This window comes from Epinephelus moara, chromosome 3 (assembly GCF_006386435.1).
Source record: "Epinephelus moara isolate mb chromosome 3, YSFRI_EMoa_1.0, whole genome shotgun sequence".
Lineage (NCBI taxonomy): Eukaryota > Metazoa > Chordata > Actinopteri > Perciformes > Serranidae > Epinephelus > Epinephelus moara.
This window is the reverse complement of record NC_065508.1, coordinates 16560244-16572674: the sequence shown is the minus strand read 5'-3', so window position 1 is coordinate 16572674 and position 12431 is coordinate 16560244. Positions and strand designations below refer to the sequence as shown.

General features: G+C 41.1%; 1 protein-coding gene across 1 annotated transcript in view; it reads left to right on the top strand.

Annotated features, from left to right (window-relative positions):
• The window catches only part of LOC126387929 (neurexin-2-like), a 174372-nt gene that overhangs the window by 78413 nt on the left and 83528 nt on the right, over positions 1–12431 (top strand). Inside the window, exons 9-12 of the mRNA XM_050040725.1 lie at positions 79–105; positions 7952–8071; positions 8157–8538; positions 11764–11954. Of these exons, the coding sequence (XP_049896682.1) occupies positions 79–105; positions 7952–8071; positions 8157–8538; positions 11764–11954 (720 nt within the window). The remainder of the gene's footprint in view (positions 1–78; positions 106–7951; positions 8072–8156; positions 8539–11763; positions 11955–12431) is intronic.

The following is a 12431-nucleotide window of genomic DNA, read 5'->3' as shown; positions in this document are numbered from 1 at the left end:
AGGATGTGAAATATTCTCCTCTTTTGTGCTGTTTCTTTTTTTCTTTTAATCTCACCATCTCACTCTCTCTCTCACCAGATTGTATCAGGATAGACTGTAATCTCAGTAAGTGTCTCCTATGATTATTTACTGTACCATGATTTAGAGAACATGCACTGTGGTGTAATCATATGCCTCTTGCTCTATTCCCTTGTGAAACAGAACATAATTCAATTCTTCTGCCCCCCAATTCCCCGTGTTTACTGTTGCTGTTATGCTGCTCACAAGCATCATTACAAAGATAAGACCGAGAATGAGATTTCACTGTGCAGTTGAATATAATTGGATCTTTTCTACACCCGTGAAGTCCGCGTTTTAGCAACAATTCAAATGACACATTTTCTCATTATTGCAATGTAATAATCTTGTAATCAAAAGTAGCTAGATCTGACGTACAGTCGCCGGCTGTTGTGCTGACAGTGAGTCCGTCATTCATTTGCTTGTGACCAATTTGTTCACATTGGCTGATAATTGGGCACAGTTCAAGTACAATCAGCAATTATCTGCAATGAGAAAAGCAGCTCTCAGCCTCACTTTAGACAAATAAAAAAGTGCAATCTAGTTAGCCAGATATGCGATCGACAGATGAAACAGGACTATCATCTATCAAGCAAAAATGTTTGTGCTTAAATGTTAAAACAAGTTAGAGAGAATACAGTTTGTTGCAGCTTTTTCATTTTAGGAGAGTACATTCGTTGGAACATTTCCTTTTTAATGCGAATTAAATCACCAGCTGTCAGTTTTTCATGGCAGTATTTCAATAAAATATGTGTCTGAGTGGAACTACTCATTATACATCAATAGACGTGATATCTTGCTTTGTGATACTCCAAAGATTTTAACTGTAAGAGAACTGCAAGGGTGTACATGAAAGAAAAAAAACATCCTAACTGCTTGTCCTAACTTAAGTTAAGTTTCAAAGAAACAAAAAAACCCTATCTTCCTGTTACAGAAGCAATTCCTTAAGTCATGGCTGTGTCCTTTCTTATCTCATATCTCCTCGCTTATCTTAACTTAATATGCCCTAACTATATAGTCTGTGTGGAGTTTGCATGTTCTCCCTGTGTCAGCGTGGGTTTTCTCTGGGTTCTCCAGCTTCCTCCCATAGTGCAAAGACATGCATGTTAGGTTGCTGGTGACTCTAAATTGGCCGTAGGTGTGAATGTGAGCATGAATGGTTGTCTGTTTCTCTCTGTGTCAGTAGAGGAGAGGAAGTTTAGTCGTTGTATTATATATGTAGACAGACAGACAGACAGACATTTATTTTTTAGTGTCATCATATGGTTAGAATAGCCTTTCAATCTTTATATTTCAGTGTTCATATTGTTCCCCATTTTCACTGCCATTGCTATACAGACCTAACAATAGTGCTGCTGCCTTTATTGGCAGCTATTCTGAATTTAGGACAGGGTCAGTGCCAGGGGTCAGCACCTCCATTTGTCCAAGGGCCAGACTTTTTCTAAGCAGACACTTTCAGGGCAGGACTTTCGATAAATATGGTAAGGTAAGGTAAGATAATACAATTATTTTAACGATAGATTAAAAATAAATGAAACAGTACACTAAATAAGAGCAGGTGAAAACATTTGAAGGAAATGTTAAATAAAAGCATGTTGAAAAAAGAAGTTAGATGAGAGCTTTGAGTTTGTGCCCATTGTTGCATGAAAATATGCAATTCATTTACAAAAGACAGAAATTGGTTTCTGCTTCACTTGTCTGATTTGTACTGCCCAACCAGCAAAAATATGGGTTAATCAACCACCTGAATCTGACCCGACCTGCAATCTGCCAGCTTTATGCATAATAGTTGCACAATTGTCAGGACTGAGGAGTGACACAAGGACAGGGACACAGACTGAGCACTGTGGCATCTGTGTGTGTGAGAGAAAGAGGGAGAAAGTGACCAAGAGAGAGGGAGAGAAGGTGGAAGGTGGACTATTGTGTGCAATGTTTCTGTAATAATTATTAACCTATTATATTTCCAAGTAATACCCAAACCCGCCCCGGGAGCTGTGGGTTGATAATAAGCTAATAATAAGCTAACAGGTGGATTTATAAAGCACCTGTAAATCAAATGCACATAGCCTGTTTTGGGTTTGTCAATTGTTCCTTACAAAAATACTTCCCTCACAATTGTTTGGGGGGTTACTTCAATATAAGAAGAAGAAAAAAAATCTTGATATGATAAATCCCAGGGTGCAATTTTTCCTCCTCAGTTTTTATGAATTGATAATATTCTGATATTTGGTGGCCCTGTGTGGCCTGCTGGCCGTTGGTTGTCGATCGCAGGTCTACATTACCCTAACTAAGGATTCCTTACTCAGGGAAATCCCTTAGGATGGTTCTGTAAAAGCTAAATTTCTGTTCTAAGACAAGATTTTTTCCTACATGCAGTTAGGAAACATGTTTTTGCAAAACAAAAAATCCTAGATGTCACCCTAAACTGAGATGAGATAGGATCTGAGACTGAGGAAGTTTCTGTAATGAGGCCTCTACACCATATGTGCTATACAATGCAGGCAGAACAAGCTGGATGACCCCGCTGTATAAAATCCCTCAACATGACAAACGACTTGATTTAAAAAATGACTGAGACGACAAATGATCAAATCCATCGTCGTGAGCCATGGGGTATTTAAATGAGCGAACATAATCCCATTGATTAAAAGGCCGATCTTCCTCTGTATCAACAGGATTGATTTTCTGGTGTTCTATACTCCTGTGAAATGAATCAGTACTTTAGGATTGTGCTGCGGTGTTTGAATTCATGATGCAGATTGCTGCTCTCACCTGATAGTGAGAGACAGGCAATTTAAGTTTTGGTTCAGACTGAAGCAGTAGGAGAAATAGATAAAAGCTATTGGCAGTGGAGAGGTGAACGGCTCTCTGATATAGATCATCCAATACAGAGGAGGCTTATGAATGCTTATAAAAGTTATCAGTATAATCGAGTGCCGGCTGGAAGCTTGTTTCCACCCCTCATGTATGAATAATTCCTGGGTTCTCTGAAATAAAACATTGAACTGTTCGTGTTCAATTTCTCTATGATTTGCAGCCTGAATATCAGTTATTATATTGTATTTATACTCACCTGACATGAAAGGAGCCCACTGCAACAACTGTTTGTGTACTCTCAAACATATTTTAACATTTAAGTGTGGACAATAGAAAAATCAATAACCTACAGTCTGTTCAGTAATTTTGTCTCATGTTAATGTATTGATCTGAGATGCTGATGTAATGGCTATACAGCAAAAGGGGACAGTTTTACTGTTGCAGCAGATTTACGGCACATGTGAGCCTAAGCAACAGTCCATTATATTTAATGGATTACATTGTTTTTCTCTGATCGAGGTGAGTAGTGTGTGTGTGCATTCATGGGTGTGTGGATGGTTGAAGTGGCAGGAGTGAGGTGTGCATGCACTGTGAATAGACTAGTCCTATGACCCACCTTGCAGGATGGCAATTTAAAGGCATTTTTAAAAGGTTTATAGAAAGTCAAATATGCAGGTAAACAATTATGGAACTAGGGAAGACAATATGTTGAACATGGCTGTGTATCCTTTATCGCCTCAGATATCTTCCCAAGTGTTCACCCTCTCCACCAGCAGATGGCATTGCATCACCATGCACAGCCCACAGAAATCATTTACTGTATGTGCATCTCTTTGTGTGCAAAATGAACCGTTTTCCTGATCAATTATGCTGTATGTATGCAACACCAGTGACCTCTGAAGAGCTTAATACTGCAGATGTGATGATGGATGGCTTCTTAATGGATTTCATGGTTGATAACAGACAGTGGAGCCAAATTTTAAATTGCAGAATTATCTGCCTAAATGATTTAAACGATCATCATTTAGTGAGCGATATCATTGGGTGGAATTACACTTTGCACTTTGTACTCATTGTGAATTTTAAATGTCCTTGTTCTTGACCACCTTAAAGGATTATCTTACAACTTGATTCAGATTTCTCAGGTGAGGGTTTTTGCCAGTATTTCTGAAGGAATCAAAGAGACAGCCCATCTGCAGCAGCTGCTTGGAAGCTGTCAGTGGGAGGGTAGTAGTTGCGAGAACAAATGTTGCTGCAGTGCTCTTGATTAATTCTTCCCGAATATGGGGAATAATGGTACACAACACACTTTTGAAATGAGGCATTTGTCCTACAAAATTACAGAATTACCATAACATGCTTTGATTAACACGCACATCCTGCGTTCAAAGTCTCGGCTCACTCATAATGCTGACCTGTATATCTGCGCCATGCCTTTGAAGTTATCCTTGTTTGAAAATATGACTCAAATTCAATTTTAACTGAGGATCAAACTGGACAAAATAGACCCTTTACATGTGCGGCTTGCTCTCGAGCCTCTGGAAGCTGAGCTTGTGAAGCGAAGGCACTTTGAAAGGAGCCCACATTTCAAAGGGTTTACAGTCAGATGTCTGTGTGAATACATATTATATTCCACCATTTTACTACCCACTGCAGTGTTGGAGATAGATCACTATCACTGATATCAAACACAGGCTGCGCAGTCAGTTTTACTAGGTGTGCTTCATTTTTATTTACTGAGACAAAATTCTTTATGACCCCACTTTCAAATCAAATACTGCCACAACAAATAACACTATTACATGTACAGATAATAGTAGATGTTTTCATTAAAGGAGTACTGCACAGATTTAGCATCAGATTAGCAGAACCAGGGATATTTTCTCATTTATTCCACACATTGTCCTTTCTTATCAAAGCCTATATTACCCACAATGCAACTTGAAAGCCAGCAGTTAGGTCAGAGATAAGCTTGGTCTCACAGATATACATGAAATGACCATAACCTTATAAGACTGTATTACGTGATGGTGGCATGTAATGTTTTAAATTAATGTGCCAGCACCACGAAAACAGCGCCAACTGAAAGTCAATTAGGATTCTTTGCTGTGGTGAACACACGAATTCTGTGCTTTAACAACGTCATGTTATGGGCAGTAGTTAATGTTACAACCCCACAGGTAGTATATAGAGTGAGAAAGTTTGCAAAGGAAGGTGGTCGGGGTGCTGTATGGTCGCAAGGGTTTTACTTCTGAGGACTGAGGGCAACAAGTACTAGCTAATTAGAGGGAGAGTAAGGTCAGTCATGCCTTCAGCGTACAAGTCAAACAAACACAAGACTTTCACCCACGAGACATGACATGGGGACCACTCATTGTTTAGACGGCCCAAAATTCCAAAGCCCCACTAGTCCAAAAGGTGGTTCTACAACAGCCGATTTTTCTGGGCCTATAGCTCGGAAGTCCCGTACACACTCCCTACAATTAGACAATCCAATCGGCAAAAAAAATATAGCACTGTAAAACAACAGATTTTTGTAAAAACGGATACATTACATCTGTACATTACCACTATATGTAGAAATTAACATTTGTCGACAACACTGTGGTTAACATGTGGTTAGGTTTAAGTAAAAAAAAACACTTGGTAATAGAAAAAGATTATGTTTTGGCTTAAAACATCCACGTTTGGTGGCGCAGTGCTGCTGGAAAATCAGGGACAGGCTCATAAGGAACACCCAGGTTCAGTGGCTCAAATGCTAATGACAAATGCCACAAATGGTTGGTAAAACCTCCAGGGTCTGTAGCTCAAACGCCACTGGGAAATCATGCGAAGGGTCAGTAGAAACATCAAGAATCTGTGGTTCAAACACTGCTGGGAAACTGAAACTAATTGCAATTTCAAAGCAGTGGGGGTTTGTTTTGGGAGAAACAGGCTGTCGGAGAAATGGGCTTTCAGTTCAATGGGTCGTTTTTCAGACAAATGGGGGCTTCCAATTTTGGACCTTTGGATGGCAATGGCATGGCACCCACAACATTAGGTTGCATACTTGCGTCAAGTACATAATAAATGTACAGTTCGTGCCACCACCACATATTATGGTGTTAAGAGGTCATGGTCCTTTCACTTATTTCTTTGAGATCAGGTCGTCGAAGATTGATGTAGTGGCTAAGGTAGCCTCCTCATGAGCTGTATCCCGGCAGCAGTGTTAGCAGCAGAGAAGCCGGACTTGCTCGAACGATCCGCTGGAAAACCGAAGATCAAGGACGCGGTGACGCGGCCCTGCCACGGCAGCCACCCGTGGGCAAACAAATCAGTCTCCAGCGTGCTGCTGTCCAGCAACCTCGAATCGGTAGGGGAGGGGGGGGCGGACACAACTCGCGGCAGTATTTTGAATTTGAGTGCAGTAACCGTTTTGGCCACATTCTTACATACAGCGCCTTTAAACATTGCGTACACACAAAACAAGGCCTAAAAGAGGTGTACGCCACTTCACATGCAAAATTTGTGATCTATAAAACAGACTTGATGGGAGAAACTTTGACCCATGCTTATGAACATTTTAGATATAGGAAATTGGTGACACAGATGGTGACATAGGAGCCTGATTGTACAAATTGTCAGATAGTTCTTGGCACACACCATTTTTGGCTTTTGTCCGCACGTACATTTTTAGTATGGATACTACGCACTTCTTTTTGATTCCACAACCCCAGTTTTTTTTTTTTTTCNAGATGGTGACATAGGAGCCTGATTGTACAAATTGTCAGATAGTTCTTGGCACACACCATTTTCGGCTTTTGTCCGCACGTACATTTTTAGTATGGATACTACGCACTTCTTTTTGACTCCACAACCCCAGTTTTTTTTTTTTTTCCAAACTTATAATCTTCAGCAACAACAGATGCTGACTCAAGTGACATCACCTGAGGCAAGTTATAAGATTTGGTGCAGCTCCCTCTGGAACCACAAAGCGTTATACACCTTTTTTCCCATGTGCAGTAACGTGAGTACTCCCCAGTCAGACCTGCAAACAGACTTTCAATGGCTGACATTAGATGGCGGGGAGCTCCCCTCTGAGAAGCACAGATAAGATGAATCGTCCTCTCTATCCGGCATTCCACTATCTCCGTTTTCATTACAGCAAATCTTGTCTGTACCTCTGTTTTGAGATAGAGATTTACAAGATAAACATTTCTGTTTTTGTGTTGGACATGACTCCAGCGAGCGGTTTGTTTTTCATTATCTAAGTTAATCCGTCAAATATAGAGGGAGCAGGATTTGATGCAATTGATCTGTCTGGTGTGTGTAGTCGATATTCAGCAGGTGGATGGTGGTATCATGCGGTGTGCTGTAAAGACACTTGATATGCAGCCCTGGACAAAGTCTCCAGTCGCAATTTTATTTCCCCGAGGATGAAACAGTGCAGTGTTCGGAAACCAGTTGATGTTTTCCATTTATTGCCCTCTGTACGTCCCCTGTAATTCTCCTACACCCTGAGCTCAATTAGACAGACAAACCCCTAAAGGCGCAGTCAGCTTAGGCATGGCCAATTAGTTTCCCAAGCGATGTCAGAACTCCTTTGAACTGCCGTGTCGGCCTGTTGCATAGGCACTGATTTGGGATGACGGTGCTGCAGTGGCAAGCTTCTGCACTGTGACCTATTTTGAAACCAACGAAAAAGGCAGAGGATAGTGCAGAAATCCTGAAACTTGGAAGCTGTATGTTTGAGCCAAGCCTCTAGATAATACATGTTTCCCCAGTAGACATCAATCAAACGACCCGATGAAGAAAAAGCATGCGTCATGCTTTTTCAGTACAGAAATCATTTTACACATGTCGGCCATTCAACCTGCATAATAGGAGCTACCACTGCAGTTCCTTTGTTTCATTCCTCCTTTAACTGTGTGTTGAGTGAGAGCATATTCCTGGTTGCAGGTAAATGTTGACAGCTGTGTGTGTGAGTGGTTTGGAAGTGAATGAATATATGCACCCTGAATAGAGAGAGCTTCATGTGAAAAGAGTGTACACTGAGCTGATGTGGTATGATTGTCACTTGACGCTTTCCTCCTCTTAGGCAAGGGACCAGAGGTACTCCTGGTAGGCGAGAAGCTGAATGATAATGAGTGGCACACAGTGAAGGTGGTGCGGCGTGGGAAGAATTTGCAGCTCTCTGTGGACAATGTGACAGTGGAAGGTACGTAGTAGGAATAAGGGAGCTTTGCTTACAAAGGTGATATTGAAAGGTTTTTGCAATTGAAGCTGCATGTTTTGTTCCTTAGGCCACATGACTGGCGCCCACACCCGCCTGGAATTCAATAACATCGAGACGGGGATCATGACAGAGCGGCGTTTCATCTCTGTGATGCCTTCCAACTTCATCGGCCATCTGCAAGCTCTCTCCTTCAATGGGATGCTGTATCTGGACCAGTGCAAGAACGGAGACATCTCGTACTGCGAGCTAAATGCTCGATTCGGCATGAGGCACATTGTGGCCAATCCTGTAACTTTTCAAACCCAAGCCAGCTACTTGGCCTTCTCCACCTTGCAGGCTTACGCCTCCATGCACCTTTTCTTCCAGTTCAAGACCACCACTCCCGACGGCCTGATACTTTACAACTCTGGAGATGGTAGTGACTTCATTGTGGTGGAGCTGGTCAAAGGGTAAGTGCTGCAGTGTGTGGACTGAGCTGTAATCTGCATACAGGTCAAGGCTGAGGGAAGATAGAAGGGGCTATTTGGGACAGGAACAAACTATTTATATCTACTTAGTTTTGTACTGGTATAGCCATTTCTTTTAGTGTAACAACATTTGTCTTGAAAAGCTGAAGGCACAGTATGGTAGTCAGGATGGTTCAAACAAACTGCATATCAAAAACACTTTGCAAATTCAACAAGCACAGGAGCATTAACAGAAAACACAAATGCAAATGCTGCAATGAAAGTGAGCATCAACAGATGTTGATTAAGAAATGGCCGACTATTGTTTCAATCAGGAGAGACAAGAGAGCGAATTGAAGATAATATTTAATACAGAATATGAGTGTACAGATTGACAGATGATTTGTGCTGATTAAGATTTAACAGAAGTCTTTGGCACTTGGACACCAGAGGGAGATATTTTGTGATCGAGGGACATCTGAGCGGCAGCAGGATAAATCCCTCCAGGGAGTCCAGACACTGGTTGTGGTGACTGATGACTCTGAGGCTGATGGCTGATGAGGTGTGTGAGGCTGATGAGTCTGTATAGACTAGGTGGTGATGAGGAGGTGGAGGGCGCGCATGACGACAGAGAAAGAACCATATTTAAAATGAGAAGCAGTAAGATGATAGGCTGACAGAGAAGGTGTGTCGCTGTACTATTGGTTGATTGTAAATCAGCTGATGAGTCAAGTGAGTCTTCAGTTCACTAGAACTTTATTTCTATGTTTTTCATTGTTTTAACATTTCCATATCCATGTGCTCTGCCTTTCTATCCATGTATGGAGACGTAGCGATGTTAAGGCTGATTTATGGTCCTGTTTGGAGAAGTTTGCCTTTCTTTTCACATGACAAAATTCACAACTTAAATTCATTTTCATGAAAAACCATTTTGACTTTTTTGGTCGGTGGACCCTTACAGACTAAAGGAATATATATAATCGAGGAATGGAGACATTCTGACTTAAATGAGTGCTTCAGAGATAAAGGGTGCATTCTGAATCGCATACTTTTCTTTTCACTTTTAGTAGGTTCGGTATGCACACAGTCGGGACAAACTACTTTATCATAACATTACATCCTGAACTTTGACCCTCTTGCTTTTATATTCGTTACCTTGGAAATAAAACAAACGCCACTCACCGAATTCGCTAGAGATGGAGATCTACCCGGAGAGCTCTGCTGTTGTTACTTTGCAATGTATGTAGTTAAAGTAGATTGTAGATTCTAACATATTATATTTGCAACAGTAAAATTAAATCTGCATTTCTCTGTCACTCTCATTTTCATAGTTATGTCCTTGTGTTGTTTGAAATATTTATGAATATTTTGTTCACTTAAACAATCAATATTCTTATTATTACTATTCGATTGGTCATTAGTTACTTGAGTGCGTTGTCATCCATCATCGCAGCCTCTGACAGCTGTCAAGGTGACATCTGTTTGCAGCTCAGTCGATGTGACGTATTGTCCGCTGTGCAGAGGATTGTGGGTCAGAATAGCCAGAAAAGCATGCTGGCTTGCAGACTGCAAAATCAGACCGGATGTAGTAGAACATCCGGGTATTTTTGGCATACTGAATTTGACATATTATGTATTGGGACATACTAAATCTTTTTCTGGCATACTAGATAGTATGGCAGTATGGGTATTGGAAAACACAGAAAGAGTCTCCATTTTTCTTGTTCACGATAACTGGTAGATTTGAATGGACTATACTTTGCTCATGTTTTCTGTAAAACTGCTGCTGCTCTCTCTACCTTAGGCTTTCCATGTAGGCACATGGAAGGGCAGGTAGGTTTGCATATCTGCCTCAGGCTAACCTCATTTGCACATGGAAGGGCAGAGAGGTGTGTGGAAGAGGCTTTCTGCATAGGCCTGAGGAAAGACAGAGGGGCCCCAGAACAGAGCCATACCGCCAAATATAATTCAGCAAATGGAAAGCTTTCTGAAATTTGATTGTGGAGAATCTAACCGAGATAATGATGTGTGGCACGTCCATAGTGACAAAAGTTAAAACATTTATATATGTAGGCGCAATGCTAAGCTATTTAGAACTAGCTCAAGTGGATCACCGGTTCTCCAGTAGGTTTTAAGGGCCTATTAAATGTTAATATTTAATATTTTACTTGCATCTCAAACAGGCAAGAACTTTACTCTTCCATACATGTAGGTAAAGTAGTCCACTGGTCCTGTCATAGTAGTGGGCCCGTTTCATTGTCAGCATCTGTTGGCGCTTCCTCAATTGTGGCTTTTGCATTTGTGTTTTCTGTCAATGCACTTGTCTTTTCCTAAATTTGCAGAGCGTTTTTTATATGCAGTGCATTATAGTTGTATCGGCCTCTGTAGAATGGTGCTTTTCTACTTTCTTCTTTCTTGGGCTCCAAATTACTTAATCATGATTCATATCTTCACTCCATCAGCCTGCGGCACTGTAGAGAGACACAAAATAGCTTTAAAATCATTTGTTCATCATAAATAATTTTGTAAAAGGGAAAGGTGCAGATCAAGGAAGCACCAGCGCAAAAAACAATAGTTGCCCTTATCACAGTGCCGGTGTCATTCTCACCGTCAACAAACATGTTCCAAATGTTTTATTCATTGTAAATAATTTTTTGTTGCAGAGAGAATAGAAGAGAAAGGTTGTCGAAACAGAGCAAGCAAAGCAACGACTGTAGCTTCCCACTGTCAAACCTTGCACAGACTCTCTCTCAGTATAAGCAATTAGTCAGCAGGAGGCCTTGTTCAGCTCTGGAGCCTGCAGCAGAAGCTTGCACAGACAACACAGACGAAAAATGGCTTCCAACACTTCTGTCATAGTTTCCAGGCTGCTCAGTGTTTTCTGTGAAGTGTAGCAGCTTTTGTCATGGATGCTGCTTAACTTTGATTCAGACTAGATTTAGTTTTTTGGCAGTGTGTGTTGATCAAGTTTAATTTCAACACGATGACTTGCCTCCAGCCTTGCCGTGTGTGTTTAAATTCATTCACTGTTATTTATTTGTACATCAGCAGAGTACATTTCTGACTATGAGCCTATCATAACACAGACTGATAGACAGCAGTGCACTTAGATACATGGGTAGAATAGTTTGAAACATGCGACAGTATAATCACATAACAGCATATGGTGCATTGAGATATGATGTTATATAAGAGATTCTGAATGGAAACATCTGCATTGTCCTGCAGGTACATTCATTATGTCTTTGACTTGGGAAATGGGCCGTCGCTTATGAAGGGGAACTCTGACAAGCCTCTTAGTGACAACCAGTGGCACAACGTGATGATCTCCCGTGACAACAACAATGTGCACATCCTTAAGATTGATTCCCGCACTGTCACCCAACACGCCAGTGGAGCACGCAACCTGGATTTAAAAGGTAACTTATCCTAGCAATTTGCACAATTTAATGTTCAACATAAGGAGGAGGTGATGACCACAATATTTAATGATGAAAAAATACTCTTTATAGTAAATTTCAATCCTCTTTTGTTGTTTTGTTTGAATATCACAGTAATGAGAAAACAGACTGTCTGTCGTCTATCTGCCAGAGTTCAAAGAGACAGTTCACCCCTATATCTAAAATACATATCTGCATCTATTCATGGACGACCGGCTCGTGCTCCTGGCAACACAAGAAATATACATTAATGCTGCCTCCTCAGCTGAGCCTTAACATTAGCTACCTTATTGGTGCTAGGGGAGCGAGCTTCCTCTGTGCGATGATACAGTTTGTGGGTGTAGTTTGGTAGAAAGAAAATAGTTCCCATGTGACACTGCTCACAACAAGGTCTGTGGATTATCTTGAGTAACCCTCATGATTCCTGGATCGAGACACTGCTAGTCATCCAGTTTC